The 17,869-nt window shown below is 56.4% G+C and overlaps 1 protein-coding gene across 6 annotated transcripts in view; it reads right to left on the bottom strand.

The window, feature by feature from the left end:
* TUB (TUB bipartite transcription factor) overlaps nucleotides 1–17,869 on the bottom strand; it is a 64,348-nt gene that overhangs the window by 39,356 nt on the left and 7,123 nt on the right. Inside the window, exons 2-13 of one of the 6 annotated variants that reach the window (XR_006793858.3) lie at nucleotides 15,735–15,786; nucleotides 15,102–15,264; nucleotides 13,120–13,263; nucleotides 11,762–11,929; nucleotides 10,657–10,778; nucleotides 10,017–10,214; nucleotides 9,671–9,783; nucleotides 8,657–8,777; nucleotides 6,846–6,944; nucleotides 6,449–6,620; nucleotides 5,036–5,981; nucleotides 1,684–2,737 (exon numbers count right to left, since the gene is read on the bottom strand). Coding sequence is in view for 5 of the 6 variants with exons in the window: in XM_045894204.3 (XP_045750160.1) it covers nucleotides 5,848–5,981; nucleotides 6,449–6,620; nucleotides 6,846–6,944; nucleotides 8,657–8,777; nucleotides 9,671–9,783; nucleotides 10,017–10,214; nucleotides 10,657–10,778; nucleotides 11,762–11,929; nucleotides 13,120–13,263; nucleotides 15,102–15,264; nucleotides 15,735–15,786 (1,486 nt within the window). In the remaining variant the exon portion in view is untranslated. Of the gene's footprint in view, nucleotides 1–1,683; nucleotides 5,982–6,448; nucleotides 6,621–6,845; nucleotides 6,945–8,656; nucleotides 8,778–9,670; nucleotides 9,784–10,016; nucleotides 10,215–10,656; nucleotides 10,779–11,761; nucleotides 11,930–13,119; nucleotides 13,264–15,101; nucleotides 15,265–15,734; nucleotides 15,787–17,869 lie in introns of those variants that run through there. The other 5 variants (XM_064577058.1, XM_045894204.3, XM_064577057.1 and 2 more) reach the window with 5 other exon arrangements.

Raw genomic sequence — 17,869 nt, 5'->3', positions numbered from 1 at the left:
TGGCTTTCTCCTGACACAGGGGAGTCGAAGTCCAGCTCTCCCAGGGTGGGTAGGAGGATTAAATGTGAATCATCAGTGCATCTAAAACAGCACTGGCCCTCCCATCTCCTCCATGCTAACCACCCACTAGATGGTAGCTAATTTACTTTTATTGTACAAGGTTTTACGCTGTAATTGAGATGTGGACCCAAATCTGCAGGAACACAAAGATCATTTTTGCCAAAGTACTTCCAAGAAGCTTTACTGGGGAGTTGGATCTTCAGGCATGCTAAGAACTTCTCCAGGTGGCCAAGGAAAAGAACGGTCATTCTTGGCAGAAAGAGCAGTGTTGGACAAAACAGAGACAAGTGTGGAAGTATGTGGATGTTCAGGTATTTTTATGAGGCTGGTATGTAAGATGTCCTATAACCAACTATTTTGAATGTTAATCTTTGGGGGAAATTGGCTTATGGAACTATCTCCTGCCAGGAGTACTAAGAGCTCATGATGGTTCCCACTGCCCTCACTCTTGGTTGGCTTATACAGTTGGGATATATTAACATTTATATTTCAGAAATATTTATGTGTTTGGTCATTTAGATTAGTGCCTTTGTGGATTTTTCCGAATTATTTTATCCTTCAGGGATGACAATTATGTGTATATACAACCCAGGATGACCAAAATCAGAGGACTAGTTTTTGTCATGTGTACTTTTTCCTTATGGTCTTCACTTCTCGGAACTGGTCTGGGATGTGAACTTGATCAGCCCCCAGGTACTAGGTCCTCAGTGACCTTTGAGCACTGTGGCACAGAGCCTGAAGTCCTAGCTCTGGGGATGGATAAATGGCCTAGGAAACAAGGGCATCACCTGGGACTGAGCTTGGTTAAGTTAGGAGGGCGAGCCAGTCAGGAGAGCCTCTTTCCTAGTCCTAATAGGAGCACAAGGAAAGCACTTTGTGAGCTCCGGGACTAGTGGTGCACGTGCTCTAAAAAACTAGGCCCAGGGAGGAAGGCATGTTGAAGAATGGAGGCATACTGGACCTTTAGAAGAGATGGCCTATGAGAGCCACTCTCTCTGTACCTTCTATGGCTTGGGTGATCAGATAACTCATGGTCCAAACTAAGGCTCCTTGAGAGAAAGAGAAAAGGGAGCTTTAATTAGAATGATGCCAGGACAATAGGTATAAACCGGGACTGCCATGGACCTATGGTCACCCTGTCCTTGGCTATTTGTCTTTCACCTGACCGCTAAACAACAAAAACCTCTGGTCAGAACCTGCATCTGCGGTTTCCCACAGAGGCAGAGCCAAGGAGCTGGGCCGTGGTTTTGGCAGGATCTTGGCCACATAAAAACTCCAAATCTAGGGTAAAAAACTAAAACCAGCTCTCCTTACTTTTGTCCTAAGAACCAGGCCCCTAGGGGCATACTGAGGAACTAAGCTGCCCGTGCTTGCAGAGGACTACTCTAACCGAAGTCTCTTCTATCCAGCCCTTCCCAGCCTGGGTGTGGTTCTGCCCAGCCTTAAATCTGACGAGCTCAGCCACAGGAAGGACAGCGTCAGCCCACACAGTAGTATTTCCAAACAAGCCGTGAGCCCTTCCTACCCACCCCCACCCCCAGGCTCTTAGGACAGACGGAACAAATACACTGTAGGTAAGAAATGTTTTCTCCCCTTTTATAGAAAAAAAAAAGTGCACAGCAGTATTTAAACAGTTCAAGTTTAATTTGTTGCTATATGGTCTGTCCTTAGACAAACACTAAGTTCTACAACATATATAACGTCAACATGGGAAAATACCAACTTTTTCATTGCACATACCAGTAAATAAATACATTTGCTCAAGAATAGCAAAGAGTTTATTCAAAAAGTCACTTAATAAAAGCACAGTTTTGCAAGTTTGTCTAAAACTCCAGATAATTTGGAACAAAAATAAAATGACCACTCCAGAATAGGAAAGGACAATCTTGTGCAAATGGACATACATATTCTAGGCATTAGGAAAACTGGCTAAATGGCTAATCCCAGCAAGAGAAGTGTCCCCCCCATCCTGACCAAGTCCCCTTTGAAACTCTGCAGGATTAAAGAGGCCAGAGTCAGGCTTCCCTTTCTAAGCCACTCAAAATTACACTCTAGGAAACTCTGGATCTTGGCCTAATCTGCAGCTCTGCCTGGACCCTGATGGGGGAAGGGAGAGGGGCAGTAGAACAGGAGAGAGGAATGGGTGTGACAGGTTTCTGAGGAAAGAAAAAAGGCACAGTGATGAGCCAGAAAAGGTAGTGATGAAAGCAAAGATCAATTTTTCATTCACCCTAATTATGAGAAAACGACCTAGGAAGATCATGTGGTTTGCTCAGAATCACATAGCTCTAGAAGACCACCGTGCCTCGCAACGTGGTCAGAAAATTAAATCTATCCGCACGCTTCTGCTATGCCTCCCCCCCCCCCATATCCTGAGATGGCAAGATTGCAAACTGGAGGTACAGAAAGGGACCCAGCACAAACAGGAGCCCTTCCCCTGGTCTGTTCCTGGGGGCCGCTACCATTCAGTGCTGGGCCCCACAACACAGCAGACTCCTTCAGCTCTGGAAAAGTGTGCTCGGAGGTCACAGGTACAGCTCAGCTGGGGCAAAGAATTCTGGAGGGGCGGCCAGTGTTGCCACAGTGAGGGACCACCAGGGACTCCAGCCAGGAGAGGGTTTGTGCTTGCGTCACAGAGCCACGGGCCGCCCAGCGTCTCCCCTCACTGCGGACCACACTGTGAGGAAAGCATGTCCTTAGGAGGTTTGAAATCACCACCACTGCTTATTAAATTTAGAATTTCCTCTAAAATTTCCAGACCAAAGACAAGCTTCTGCAATTTTGTTGCCCCTTTCGTCACTGAAGGACACAGACTCCAAATTTTCACACTCGCTGGCTTCTAACAAACACCTGTCTTCAGCATGCGTCTGGACCTTAACTGCTCCTTCTGAACTAGTGTCGTGATTTTTAAGGCACATTCACTAGACTATGTTCAAATTCATCCCAAAGCATGCATGTAACATACCAATTTCTTCAGGTAATGCAAATTTCTTAGACGGTATCCTCCTAATCTTTCTCCCAAGAAAGAGCTGGTACTTTCCCAGGTTTACTTTCTGACCAAAGAGCATGAAATGAACAAAATCCACAGGTAATCGTAATATCCTTATTCCTTTCCTACTCATCCTTAGAACAATGATCGTAGTAAGAAACCTCAGTGGGTGAGTTGCAGATTGCCCTTTTCCCCAAATATACACAGACACGTAGACACACAGAGACAGAGCACCTTGGAGCCAGAAGGAAAGAGTGGGAAAGTGAACATCACAGCTCTACAGAAGAGCTGTTTGGGGGAAGAGGGTGTGGCCCCAGGAGCAGTGACAGAAGGAGCTGCCTGAGGTCCCAGCTGCCCACCACCCTTAGGGCTTGCTCATTCCATCATCCAGTCCCATCTGGGTAGAGGGTGTGAAGAACAAGAGCTCTTACCCTGGGAGATGCTGAGCCCAGGTGGTCTCCAGGGGCCCTGGCAGCTTTTTGAGTCTTTGGGCCCATGGCTAGGCGACCAGTGGTCAGGGAAACCAGCATCACCAGGAATGGGGTCTTAAGAACAGACCTTGTGAAGCTGGGTCTCGAGCAGGTGACTCAACTGCTCTTGTCACTCTGTGCCCAACAGAGGTTTGCTGCTGAGCTACCGTCCCCACGTCTAGGCTGGGAAGCTCAAGACACGTTCCTAACCCCTCCTCGTCCTCTCCTGCATATTCGATGGAACGCAGGGTGTGAGCGTTTGCCCTTGTGCTTCTGCCTTTTCCACACTGGCGCCAGGCTTTCCTCTCAGATCAATCTGTTCTACTCTAAAATCCTAGACCCAGAGAAACAGCTTAAACCAGACTTCTGAGGTCTAGCTTCCACCATCCCAAATGTCAACAGGTCTCTTCCCAGTCAGGAGAGTAAGAGCCCAACTGGGACTGTGGAAAAGTGGACCAGCCCCAGTGTGAAAAAGTCTAGTGCCCTCAGAATGACCCCAGGAGTGGTCCAGAAACCAGTCCTGTAGAGGGGCCTCACCCAGATCCCCGCTAGAACACTCCACATAGGAAATCTTCTAAGGAAATGAGAACACACTGCTACCTACCACTTCAGTCAGAACCACTCCCCCTCACTACAGAGCCTCACTCGAATGTTTCAAGTAGGACTTATTTAAACCAAAAATTTCTATGCAGCCTTTCCAAGCACATCTCCGCTGAAGGGAAGAACTCCTGCTTGCTTCCCACTGAGTTCTGGCCTCCGTCTGGGCAAGCAGCCTCGGCCAGGGTCAATGGCAGGCAAGAGCTTAGCGTTCCCTAGGCTTCAGGGTCAAGAGTGCCATCCGAAGAGGAGGATGGTGGAGATCAGGCCCCGCCCTGGAACACTCACGCCTCACCCACCACACCCCAACAGAGAAAGGCGCAACGGCCTTCGTGAGGCCTGCCCTCGGGGAGAAGCCAGACACCGGGCAGTCCTGATTAGACTGATGTTCAAAAAGCCAGCTTTCAGCAGGAAACTGCCTAATTTCCCTCTGAGAACGGTTTCAATTTCGTACATCAACTCCGACATTTCTAAGTCTCTGTAATCAGACAAAAGGGGGAGGGCATGCAGACCGGGGGCCCAGGAAGGCCAGAGAACCAGAGAAAGCAGTTTCTCGGGGGATGGTAGGAACAAAGAAATCGAGGGGGCGGAAGTTCTGAATTCGGCCACTGACCAGCTAGGTGACCCGGTGCAAGTCCATCTTCTAAATGTGATTCCCCTAAAGTGACACGTTGTACTAGTTCATCTCTAAGGCTTCTGCCACCTCTCCTCTCTCGTGGTTCTAACGTACTCCCTGCCTTTCTTCACCCTGTCCCATTCCCAGCCCAGAAGAACCACACGCAAGGCCTCAGCAGCCCCGACTTAGGCTGCGCACAGGGGCTGCGAGGCACCGGCCAGAACCCCTGGAGCTACTTTCTTCCCAGAACACGCCATGGCTTAGGACCGCTGCCCTGCCAGCTAGAGGCCCAGGCCTGCCTACCTGAGTGCCCTCTGAGGCTGGGCGCCCGGCCCCGTCCGCGTCTCCTGGGCACTCCGCACAAACTGCCCCGCAGAGAGCTCCTCAGGCAGCGTGTGCCGTGTACCTCCCGCATGCTGAGCCTGGGGCCCGCAGGCCCCGGCCTCCTGCTGCCTCCGTGCGCACACAGAAAACCTAGAGGAACCAAATGGGCGGGAACCCTGGGCCACCAACCAATTCGCCAGCCGGACCCCCGCAGTCCTGACAAGCTCTTGCCACTCACCTTTCCCCAACCCCCGTAACTTCTCCCAGCCTGGCTGAGCCCTTCCGGAGTCAGCAAAGGGCCTGGAGGCCAATCCTAGCCCTTCTATATAAAATCGATGTACCCAACACACACCTACACACCCACACTGTGCCCTTCACTGTCGGGGACCCACTGTCACCTGATTCCTAGACTGAGTGGATGGCTGGGCCCCAGCAGCCCTGCATTGTGCTTCCTCTCCCTCTGTTTCTTCCTACCTTCCCAGCTGAAGAGGCTGCCCAGCTTGGCAAACACGGCTGCAGCAGGATACTAACTCAAGAGTGGGAGTGTGCGTACGGACCCTGGGGCCCAGGAAGAATTCACGCTGGCCCCTCACACACACACCTCCCCCACCTGGTCCTGTCTCCACAGTGGAGGCAGGAGTCCGGTCTGAGCCGGCTGGGCCAGGGCGCCACTGAGAGCTGAAGGTTCATCTGGCGGGAGGCCTATGTACAGAGAGGGTAAGCAGGGCTGTCTCTGCAGGCAGGCAGCTCCACTCCAGGCTGGGCAACCCCAAAGGGCACAGGGGGGCCCTCTACTCGCAGGCCAGCTTGCTGTCGAAGCTGGACAGGGCGATGGCAAAGGCCTGCAGCGCGCACAGTGGGTAGTTGTAATCCATGGTGAACACATCCTCTGCCACACGGCCAAACTGCATCACAATGTAGTCCGCTGGAGCCCGGCACACGCGTGCACAGGGAAAGCCACACAGGACAGGGCAGGGAAGGTGCGGGGGGGTGGCGGACAGACAAATCATAACGGGCAGAGAAGGTGAGCAGAGATGCCCAAAGGAGGTAAAACAATTGGAAGAAGTGGTGGGTAAGAGGGAGTAGATGACAGAGGAGAACGAGAGGCACACAAATACCAGGAGACAGAGAAGAAGAGAAAAAGTCCATTCAGAGGGTGTTCCCACACCTGAGACTCTGCTGAGTGCACAGGGTCTAGGGTTAGGGCTCCAAAGAAAGTTCTTCCAAGGGCCTCCCAGTCATAGGGTCAGAGACTTTTTGACCTCTGATCGCAGCCATGTAACCCACATCCTTGAGCTCTGGCCTATGAAGGCAGGGCTGGGTGAGCTGAACCCTGAGCTAAAGGCTCTGGGTGTCATGGGGACAGTCCTGAGGAAGGACAGAAACACTCACGGTCATTGCCATGGATGATCTGGAAGTTCTTCACGGAGGCCTGTGTGACGCGTCCATGGAAGTTGAGTACGTAGGACTGCGTGTCGTCATTCCAGACAGGGGTCTTGTTTTGCAGCTCGATGATGCTCTCCGTGTTCTTACTCTGCCAGCGTGTTAGCAGCGTCTCGTGCTCCTGGGAAGGCAGCCTCACCTGAGTCACACCGGCCCCGTGCCTTGGCCGCACAACCGCCCTAAAAAGGGATCTGCCCTCGGGACGGAGTCCTTAATCTCCCTAGACCTCCACCTAGAGCCCCGGCTTCTTCCACTGCGTCCCCTACACCTAACACAGCGCAGCTGCAGTTCTGCTCCCAGAAGTGCATGCACATGATGGGATGACGGGGGGTGGGGAGAGACTCACGTTTCGCGGCCGGATGGAGACTCTCTCGTGAACCATGTTCATGCCTGGGACAATCACACTCATCTTCCGCGGCCCCTTGAAACCTAAGACGTTTGTCTCCTGGGAAACCGAGAGAGAGAGAGGACTCAACACTGGCCATCTGAGGACTCTACTTACCTAATGGAGAGACTGGGAGAAAGGGAATAAAGCTGACGAGCTAGTTTTCACCATCTCCGCCTGTCTAACAGGCATCTCTACACTTAACCCAACCGAACTGAGCTCCCGAATCTCCACTCTGCCCAAACCAGCTCCTCCCTACTGTCTTCCTCGCTTCAGTTGACAACTCAGTTCTTCCATTTGCTCAGGCAACCTACTCTGAGTCATACTTGACTACTCTCTTTTGCTCACAACCCACTTCTAATCCATCAGCAGATGATGTCACCTCTCCCTTCAAATTCTATCTGGAACTAACCACTTTACCAGCACTGTCTCTCCCTGAGGTCACAGTACTAGCCTTTATCTGGATTCCTGGTTTCCGACCTTGCCCTGCCCATCTGTTCACACGGCAGCGAGTCGTCCCGTTAAGTCACATCTTTGCCTCCACTGTTCATGCAGATTAAAAGCTGAAGGTCTTGACTGCAAGCCTCACGTGGCAGGGCCCCACTACATTCCTCTCCCCGCCACCTACTCTCCTCCTCTGCGCTTTGCTCTACCCGCAGCCCCCCCCCCCTACACACACATGCCAACCACTCAGGACATCAGTACGGGCTGTGTTTTCCACTACACGGCTGGCTCTCCCTTCCTTCTGGGCCTTAAAGCCCAAGTGCTACCTCAGGGAGGCCCTCCCTGCCATCCTTACTAAAAGCTTCCACACATCTGAACATTTCATTTCCAGGCCTGATTGTTTCTTCTTCACGTTTATTTATTTGTTTTACTTATAAATCTGTTTTATAGCTTGTCTCCCCACTAGGGTTTAAGTCCCATAACGGTATAAATTTGCATCTCTTGTTCACTACTGTATCCTTAGTGCCTCAAACAGTATTAGCTGGGCTCAATGAGCAGTTGAAGAGATTCGGGCTGCCTCCCCAAAGGTGACCAGCAGGTGGCACCACAGGCTCATACAGAACAGCTATGGCTTTCCCAGTTGGCCTCCAAGAAGTACCCAGGCCCAGATTAATGGGTGTACCAATCCCTCATTTTAAAATAAGGTAGAGGGCGCCTGGGTGGCTCAGATGGTTAAGCGTCTGCCTTTGGCTCAGGTCATGATCCCAGGGTCCTGGGATCGAGTCCGCAGGAAGCCTGCTTCTCCCTCTGCCTCTCTCTCTCATGAATAAAAAAAAAAAAAAAAGAAAAATTCCCTGTATTTACATTCCAGTTTGGTCACTTATGTGCTGTATGACACTGGCAAGTGACCCAACCTCTCAGCTTCAGTTTCCTCATCTATACAGTAAAGGAAATAGGACTGAGCTCTCAGGTCATGCATTCCATGAGATGACTATGCAAAGGGCCTTGTAGTCCATGCAGGGCCCAGGTACTGGAGGAAGGGGTGGAGGATGCACCAACAAGATCTCAGGCCTCCTGCCGCCTCCTTTCCCAGCGATTCCCAGGCTGGGCTGCACAGAGCTCAGCCCAGTTCCCAGAGCTCCCCAGGCAGATGGCTTTCTGTGGTCTGAGCTCTGAGGACAGACAGGGGCCATGCCAACAGAGGGCAGCCCAACTCTGTACAGTCTTGTCTGCTCACAAAGATAGATGGGACAGCCCACAGACCGGGCAGCAAGTCCTCGGTGTCCTGTCTAACTTGGAGACCGGAGACTCAGGAACGCACGACTCACGTAGCACACAGCTGCCAACTCCTGACGCAAGGCTCCACTTTCCAAAGTAGAGGAGGATGATGCCTTCTGAGGGTTGACTCCATTGTCATAAACGGTGAACTTAGTGCCCATGAGGTTGGACCTGAAGGACAGGCAATCAATAGAGGATCATGCACCCTCTGCCTTAGGGCAGGGAGCAGCTCAGTCTGTCCCATGAGGAGCCTGCAGAGCATTCTGGGTTGGGCCAGGAGCAGACCTGGGAGCACACTGCACACTGATTCCCCACCTCTGAAGGTCCTTCATGGGGAGAAGGCCTGGACTCGCTCTGAATAGAATCAAAGGGCATCCTAGTTGAGTGAGGGAAATCCCAGGAGGTAAGTCTCAGTTCCACAGGTTTCCCTGGAGGAGCAGGAGTGCTCCCCTCATGGGAGGCGAGCAAGCAGATGGCATCTGGCAAGACTGCAAAAGGCACTCAACATCCCACGGAGAGTGGATGACACAACCCCCTCTCTCCTGTCCAGCCTGTTGAGTGTTGGTCTAGCCCCATCTCCAGCATTAGTTCCTCACCTCTAAGCTTGATTTATACTCCCCCAATCTGGCACTCTGTCCCTTGGCAAACACTCCCCTAGCTCTGAGGCCTAGCTCAGAGCCTTCCCCCGACCCCAAGGTTGTGCTCTCTTCCCTCAAGGGCTCACTCACAGCCGTGCCGTCTGGCACTGAGCATGGGGCCAAGGCAATTCTTCCAGGGTGGCCCACATCGTCAGTGGCTTCCTGAGGTCTGACCTGTCCCTCTTGATGGGCCTATGCCCCAGCGACCTGGGAGCAGCTTGGGGTAGGGTATGGGAGCTCCATCTCCGAGTCTGGCTCTAGGCTGGCACAGGCCCGGGCCTATGGCTGGAGCTGACGGACAAAGGATTCTATGAGAGGATCTGACCCCTGCCCTAGATCTCCCCCAGGGACAAGACACGCCCACTCCAGAGTCTGGCCCGGCCCCTCCCTCCCAGCCCCACCTGCTTCCTAGGGGGGTGCTAGTACCGCAGTTTCCCGATGTAGCTGTCCCCTCCTCGAGACAAGTCTGTTGGGTCCACAGAGATGAGGTAATTGGAAGTTTTACTCTTCTTTCTCTTCCTTCCCGCCAAAAGGAACACCTTGGGGAATGGAGCAAGGTCACTTTCCAGGCCCAGCCTCTGGTCACAACCGTGGGTGTGACTCACACACACACACACCAGCAAACACAAAGGTACGCACTGACCGGGCACGGAGGCTTCTATCCCTTCGGGGAACGGAAAGCTCAGTGTTGGACCTGAGGCTCCCAGTCACATTCCAGCCCACAGGACCTCAAGCCTGCCTCAGGGAAACTGCAAGTTCGGGCCAACCTCACCTTCTTCCCATCCTCGCGGTCCAGGTGCAAGAAGTAGGTGGGGTACATGCCCCGGTCCATCCCCTTCTTGTCCCGCGTGATGCGGCACTTGATGGTGATACCCTGGGGGGCTGGCCTCAGTGCAAACTCCTCAAGATCCTGGACCTCGACATCCGCCGAGGGTCCCGGGGCTGTCGGGCTGGGGGCCGAGGCTGCCTCCTACAGGGGACAGAGTAGGAGCCCGAGCCCCAGAGACCCTGAGCAGCTGCAACTGGTGGTCTGGGACCCAAAGCTGCCTCCTGATGTGGTGGTGGTGGTGGTGGTGGGAACTGGGGCAGGGTCCCTGGGATGTGGGCCCAGCCATCCTGGCCCTGGGGTCAGCAGCTAGCTCCTCAGCCCTTCCCCCACCTCAGCAGTCCCCAGGGTGGGGGGAGATGGAGGATGTGGGCAGGTTCTCAGGGCCATCCCTTCCAACTCGAGCCCCCCACTCCTGGCCTGGCTGAAGAGAAGAGGAAGCAGGAGAGGACAGAAGAGCCCTGGCCAGAAAAGCTCCTGCTCGGTTTCTAGGCCCAGTCCCAAGAGAGCCAACTCTCCATTTCTTCACACGCAGGCCTCTGGGGACCCCGCCCACCCCCCACTCCGGGCAGGGGAAGCGCCTCACCCTGACGGACTTCCCGCTAGTAGCAGAGCTGGGGCGGGTGGTACTGTTTAGCTGGGAGGAGCTGGAGCTATTTTCATCCTCCTCCTCCTCTTCCTCTTCAAAGCTCATGCTGCTAGAGACACCTGGGCAGGGCAGAGGAACGGGAAGGGACGAGTGGTCACAGACGCGCCGGCCACCCGTTCCGAAGCACTGAGTCACCCGTGCACACACACGGCCATATGTCCACACATGCGTCCACACACATACATCCAAATATATGGAAGGACACGTCCTCTCGAGGGCATGCATGACCTGGGGCTGGTCACCATCCTTAGGGTGTAACCCCCCCCCACCCAGCTTTCCGCTCAGTCCTCCCATGAGACCCCCCTCTCAGGCAGTCAGCGCCCATCTGCTGGGCAGCGAGGCCTGAGTGGAGCTGACCCTGTGCCGGGAGCCTTCGAGTCTACTGGTGGCCTCGGCTGGCACAGACCATGGAATCTGCTTGGGAGAGGCCCAGCTCCTTCCTCCCCGGCCTGATGCACGTGGCCCACTGACTCCTCTCCCAGCCTGCCTGTGGCCTTCTGTCTATACATTTCTCCCCACCTGGAATGCTGTCCCCAGCCTCCTGCTGCCTCGATGGCCCTTCCTCCAGGAAGCCAGCCCTGATCTCATTTCTTGGAACGTGTGGCCCTGCCAGGCTTCCTTCTGCCACCCTGTACCAGGGACTCCGTGGGGCGGGGCTCCTGGTGGGGAAACTCTCTGGGCAGCAGGTTTCCTGGGAGGATCTGCCCTGCCTCTGGGCATTCTGGCCTTGCTCCCCGAGCTCAGCAGATGAAGGGGAAACACTTTCAAAAGGACCTTTTTCAAAGGAGGGAAAGGAAATCTGTCTCCAAACCTGGGTCTCCCTAGGGACAGGAAATAGAGGTGGGGAGAGAAGGCTGGGCTGTGGACTGTTTGCTTTCCCTAGTTGATTTCCCTGAACTTGACCTTATCAGGGACCCCTACACCCAAGTTTCTCATTGGTCTCGCACTGTGCCCCCTACCAGGGCCATGCTCCTTAAGAATGGTGCATCTGAGAACCTGGGACTGAGCTTTGGGGGTGTCACTGAACCCCCACAGGGCTCACCCTTCCTCTGCATCGTGGCACGGAGGTCCTGCCCGCTGGGCCGTGTGCCCCCGCCGGCTGCCGTCTCCCCCGCGTCCTGAGCGTGGTCTGACTGGCCCACAGTCAGGATCTGCACCGGGTCTTGGGCCTCAGACTTGTCTTCTGCCAGTGCAGCTGGCCCGCTGGTGCCTGCAGGCCATGTGGGGGGGGGGGGGGGAGAGCCTGGATTCTCAGACGTCTTTGAAGTGGGTGAGGGATGAGTGGGGGGAACCCTCTACAAAACTGATTTTTAAAAACACTAATGACTGCTGCCAGCCTCTTAACGATCAACAAGCTACAAAGGGACATGGGCTTCGTTTCTTCTGCTGTTCCCCCAGATTAGTTGCCGAGGGTTGGTCTGAAATGCCTCACATCCCTAGGCAGAAGACAGCCATCTACGAAACCAACTGCACAGTGAAAAAAATAAGATGGAGAACAAGGACCAATCATGACCATGGCCAAGGCCACCACTCGTTCAGACATGGCCACCTCCCAGTCATTAGTGCTGATCTCTCTCGCGCGCGCGCGTGCACACACACACACACCCCATAACTCACACATGTCATTCAAAACACATGGGGCCCCTTGAAAAACACAGAGGTCGGCTTGCACTCCCCTTCCCGATGGAAGCTCTCCCATCCCACGTCACCCTGCCCAAGGTGCCCAAGTAACAGAAGGCCTGGCCCACACAGGTGGCAGTCCCCTGCCCGGCTGAGCTAGGCCCCTCAATGCTGCAGTCAGCTCCAAAGCCTATGACTCCGGACACACCACTGTCCAACCCCGTCTCAGACGCCTGGGAATCACTGCGCATGCACACGGGTTGGGGACACGGGGTGTCTAGCCAGCAGAGACAGACTTGTGGCAGGAGCCACCGTAACGGTCCTTGATCTCTGGGGATCTTTTCTGGAGAGAGAGGAACTGAGAGAACAGACTGGTCTGTGGGCCCAGAGGGTGGAGTTAGGGCTAGAGGGAGAGTCGAGAAAGCCCATGTGACAGTCGCGAGTACCGCCCAAGGATGAGACAGGCTGCCTAGAGCAGGACAGAGGTGGAGGGTGCTCAGGCCAGGTCGGGGAGGGGCTGCCTGGGCTGGACCCAGGCGAGCTTCACTTCACTTCCTGGCAGTGCGGGGAGCCTGCCCATGCCCATGGGCAGCTCAGGAACCCCCATGAGCTAGAGGAAGCCTGAGCGCCAGCTGGGTGGGGGCCCAAGTGCCCTTCTGTGCCTTCATGGAGGCCTCCCACCCTGTCCCTTACCTCCAAGTCTGGAGGAGAAGCCTCCCCCCAAACCCTCCAGTGGGAGCCAGGCCTCCTGAGGAGGGGCTGTCATGGAGGCAAGCCAACCTTTGTGCTTCCCCTGCTTCTCCTTCCTAGAGGCCCCGCCCTGGCCCCCCGCTGCAGATGCTGCCTTGGTTCTCTTGGCTGAGGCTGGTGCTGTTGGGCGGGCGGCTCCCAGCTGCGCACTGGTAAGTGAGTCGGCCTCTTGAACTGCTCAGGCGAGAGCCCGAGAGAGAGAGACAGAGAGAGAGAGAGAGAGAGAGAGAGAAACATGGGCCCTAGGTGAGACCAGAGCTCCAAGTGGAACTCACTTCTCAGCACATTTGCCAGGGCCCCACCACCACCCAAGCCCTGCCAGGGCCTCTGTCCCACCCACCTCTACAAGACAAAGGGGCCGGGGCAGGCCAAACTGGAAGGAAGTGGTTCCTGAAGCCCCATGTGATAGTCAACAGGCTGGCCCACGGCATGATCAACCAAGAAGCACGCAGTCAGAGCTCTGGGCCAGCAAACTGTGTGAGCCTGGGCAGGGCGAGGGAGAGCATCTGGGAGAAAGTGGGTCACTCAAGGTGCTGAAGACGGAAAAGGCTGCATTTCCTAGAAGAGCCCAGAACTCGTAGGGCAAGAACTCCAGGGAGGCTGCACCAGCCCGCGTGGGACAAGCCCATGGGAGCCTGGCACCCAGAGTACCCTGAGCAGAAGGGGAACTCTGGCCTACAAAGAGCTGCACACACACCAACAGGGTCACAGCTGGGTGGCCTCCACAGTCTCCACACATCAGAACCCCAACCTGCGCAAAATCTTTGAATGACTTCTCATTGCTTGTAAGATGAAGACCACCATTCTCCCGAAAGTCTGGCCCCTCCAGCTCCCTTCCACTTGGCCTTGGCCTTCACAGCACACCCCTCATCTCCCGGGTACCCCAAGTCTCAGCCCCACCAGGCGCTTTCAGTGCGTCCCCTCTTGCCACAGGGGCTTTGCTCTACTGTCCCACCGTCTGCACTGTCCTTACTCCGGACGTTGGCCCCCCTGGCCCCAACTAAATTCCCACTCAACCTGTGGATTCCTGCTCAGGCCTCACCTCCTCAGGGAGGCCTTCCCTGGCCCTCGTCTGGGAGCAGTCTCTCTGCCGTTCACTCACAGAGCCTGTTTCTGTTCCACCAAGCACACCTGTGACCACCTGTTTAACTCTCTCCCTTCCTAGACCTCCAAGTCCATGAACAGAGAACACGCCTGTTTTGTGCTTCCCCAGGACCCTCAGCCTCTAATCCAGAGCTTGACACAAAGTAAGCCCTCAATAAATATTTAAAAAATGGATATACAACATGGATGAGCATGGTCAGTGAAAAACTGTTCGCTGGGAGAAGCAGTTCTCACTGATGCCAAACCCCCCCTCAGCCTCTGGAACCGACCCCCTTGTATTTAACACCAAGAGCCAGCAGAGGGCAGAGCAGGCGGCGCTGGAGGGGCCCTCGGAACCAGGGACCCCAGGTCAGCCAGCCGCGCCTCCTCAGGGCTTGGCGCTGGGCAAAGGCACCCTCCCCCCACCCCAAGCCTGGGCAGCAGTCTCCGCAGGGAACAGCATTCATGACTGGACCGCGGGACACACTGGCCGCTTCGATTTTTAAAGCCCCAAGATACAGGATGTTCCTCAACTTTACGAGGGGAGAAAATAGGCCGAGACAGAGTAAGTGACTTGCTCGCAGCCACAGGTGAGCAGAAACTATCTTCTGACGGGGGTGGGACCCGCTCTCTCCGGAGGGGCTGCAGCCTTTCTGCGGGCCCGGCCCTGCCCCGGGCACACAGTCGGTGCTCAAGGAACACCCGCCAAGGCGACCAAAGCCTCAGGATGCCTGAGCACATGCCGGGGCCCCGGGCTCCAGGCCCCGGCCTCCCTCCACCTGGGCTGGGCGTCGTCCGGGCGGGAGGAGCCCCTCGCCCGCCTTGGCCGGCCGCCGGCCGTGAGGGGCTCCCCGAAGCAGTGCCGGCGGGAGGGGGCGCGAGGCCGCAGCGCGGGGCCCTCCCCAGGCTCGCCCCCGGGCAGGCTCTACCTTGGTAGCTGGTGCTGCCGCTGCTGCTGAGGTAGGACTCCACCAGGGGTGCCTGCTCCTCCGACTGCCGGGTCCGCCGGCTCCGGGGCCGCCCGTCCGCGTTGGCCTGCACCATCAGGGGCTCCTGGCGCTTCTTCTTCTGCTTCTGCTCCAGCAGGGCCCGCTGCAGGCACGGGACAGACACACAAGTCGGCGGGCCCCGAGAGCGCAGCCCGCCGCTTCCACCCGGAGGGCAGGCTCCCAGCTGGGACCAGAGAGAGGGCCCCGATCGCTCAGCTCGGTTCTAGGGGTTGCCAGGGGGTCCACAGCCCACTTTGGGCCGACGCTCCGTGCCCTTGGCACCTGGAGACTCAGGGTCCAGGAAAAGGAGGCACAGGTCAGCCCAGGTGGCCTTACACGCGTACGGATGTCCAGTGCTCCGCCTGCAGCCACCAGCTGCTTGCCCGGCAAAAGCCCTGAGCTCTGGGGCAGTGCTGGTGCTGAGCTGGTCAAGACAGGGCTCGCCTCTCTTCTGTGAGAGCCTCCTCCCCGCCAGCCAGGGTCACCCCAGGAAGGGAGACAATCCTCGCTCTCCACCCGGGATGGTGAATGCTGACTGCCCGTCCTCCCGGCCCCGGCCCCGGCCCCACTCACCTGCCGGTCCAGCTTCTGCTGCCTCAGGTTGCTGCCCTCATCATCTAAGACACTGCAGAGGGAGACAGGGGCACTCAGGGCCTGCCGGCCGGCTGCCACAACACCACCCAGAGCCCGCCCCTCGCACATCTGGGTTCTTCAAACCCCTCCCGTCAGGACTCCTGGGTGCAGAGGAGAGGGGGGAAGGGTGGAGCTACTATCTGGAAAGTGGCTCCAGACAAAAAGGTGGGAGCTATATTTTGGCCACTTTAGGAGCTTTCTCCTGCTGGGGTCCCTGCTGACCCAAGGAATTCCTGGTCAGCCTGGCCCCGGTAAGTACGGAAGGAGACATGCCTGAGATCCAGGGGAACCTGCCCAGAGGCGTCAGGTGCAAGCCAAGCCCAAGGCTGGGCTTCAGACCCAGGCGCCTGTTGGCTCCAAGTCCCTCTCGGATCTCACCAGCTCTTCCCGTCTTTCTGTCCTTCCTAGAGGAGGCTGGATCCTTTGCGGCAGACTCTTTCCTCTTCTATTCAAACTCCTGGCTCTCCAGGAGCCAGGTGGCAGAATGGAGGTGCTGCCCACCCCCTCCCCTCTTAAAGAAGGCTGAGGGTCCCCCCATTTGGGAGAGCGAAGCTAAAAGACCAACCAGCCCCTGAGGGCAGGGCTAGGGCTGGGTGGGGATATCTGCAGGCAGACGCAGCCCAGCAACCAGCCAACATGGCGCAGGGGGCACCAGGGCATCAAATCCTTGAGTCCCTAAGGTCTTGGAACGGGCAGGGTCAACTCACATAGGCTGGGCTTGCCTCCCAGGAAGACAAGCATAATTAGGGAGCTCCAACCACTTAGCATTCCTTCTAGTCCAAGATACATCCGTTAGCCGTAGCCCCAAATTCTATAAAAGCCAAGGTTAGGGGGTAGTAGGGCTGGCGTCTGAGGACCTGAGCCCTGGGAACCCCCAGACTACCCTGGCCCAGGGATGCTGGAGCCTGCCCCTGGACCAGACCTTGAGCGGGTCCCTGCACAGGCATGCCTGAGTGCATCAGGTTTGTATGCGAAGCGCTAAGTATACGTCGTGCGTGTGCACACACCAGGAGGTGTCCACATACACGAGCACATCTGCAAGTGTGAGCACACACCGCACAGCTGTGCAGATGAGCGCCTGCGTAAGAAGTGGGTGTGCTTGTGCGCAGGTGAGCACAGTACGCGTGTTAAGGGGGGAAGGTGAGGGCGAGTCACCCCGAAGACAAGCTGCAACCAGTGCCACCTCCTCCTGACGACAGGAGCTCTTCTACCGGCAACAGTCATCCACCTGCAGTGTTCCTTCGGCTCATCCAAACTACCCGTGTGTCCGTGTTCCGGGGGGCCCGGCCAAGGGTGTGGCAGGAAGCGCATGGAGCCCACAGCCCACCGCCCACCTCTGGCTCTCCCCGCCCACCTCCCCGGCCACAACCTAAGACAACTGCCCGGTTTTAACTGGTAGCTGTCCTCCTTACTTGAAGGCCTTTCCTGACACCCAGGGGCCGCCCTGCACTCAAGAGGAGCCCCGACTGTGCTGAGTCTGGTCGCAGCCTTATTCTCCAAAAGCCTTGGCTGCCAGAACACAAGGGAAGACACTGCTAAACAGACGTGCTTCTCAGTCAAGGCCTCAGTCCACCTAGAATCGCCCACAGCTGCACGTGGGACTCCCTGAGGGCACTGCCAGGACCAGGCGACAGGGACCTGGCTCCTAAAACCTCAAGCTGGCTGGCACAGGGAGTGCCATCCGAGAAAGCAGGCACCCCAGGCCGGAGGGCAGCAGCGAGAGTTCTGAAGGAAGGATGCGTTTATTTGGGTGAGCAAGGTGCCTGGGGGCCCCGCCAGGTCTGAGAGGCTACACCTCTGCCGCTGGCCTCTCCACCTTAAGTCAGTGGCCGGACTGAAAAATGCCGAGGCCACGCATCTGCTCCCACAGACTTCAAGGGCTCAGTCCACAGACGCCACGGTCCACCGGGGTCTGCGGCATGAGCAGCGCGGATTCCTTACAAACCAGCGGGAGATGAACAGAAAGGGCACTCTGGACTCCACGTGGCACCGGCTGACGGCAACAACGGGGCCTGACATCCAGCCGCGCTCTGCCTGCCAAGCTCTGTACCTGGGTCCACACGGGGCAGCCCGTC

This window comes from Mirounga angustirostris, unplaced genomic scaffold (genome assembly GCF_029215605.1).
Source record: "Mirounga angustirostris isolate CCGP_5_RB_7025 unplaced genomic scaffold, mMirAng1.0.hap1 SCAF_13, whole genome shotgun sequence".
NCBI classification, from domain to species: Eukaryota; Metazoa; Chordata; class Mammalia; order Carnivora; family Phocidae; genus Mirounga; species Mirounga angustirostris.
Note: the sequence above shows the minus strand (reverse complement) of the source record. Positions and strands in the feature narration are given on the sequence as shown.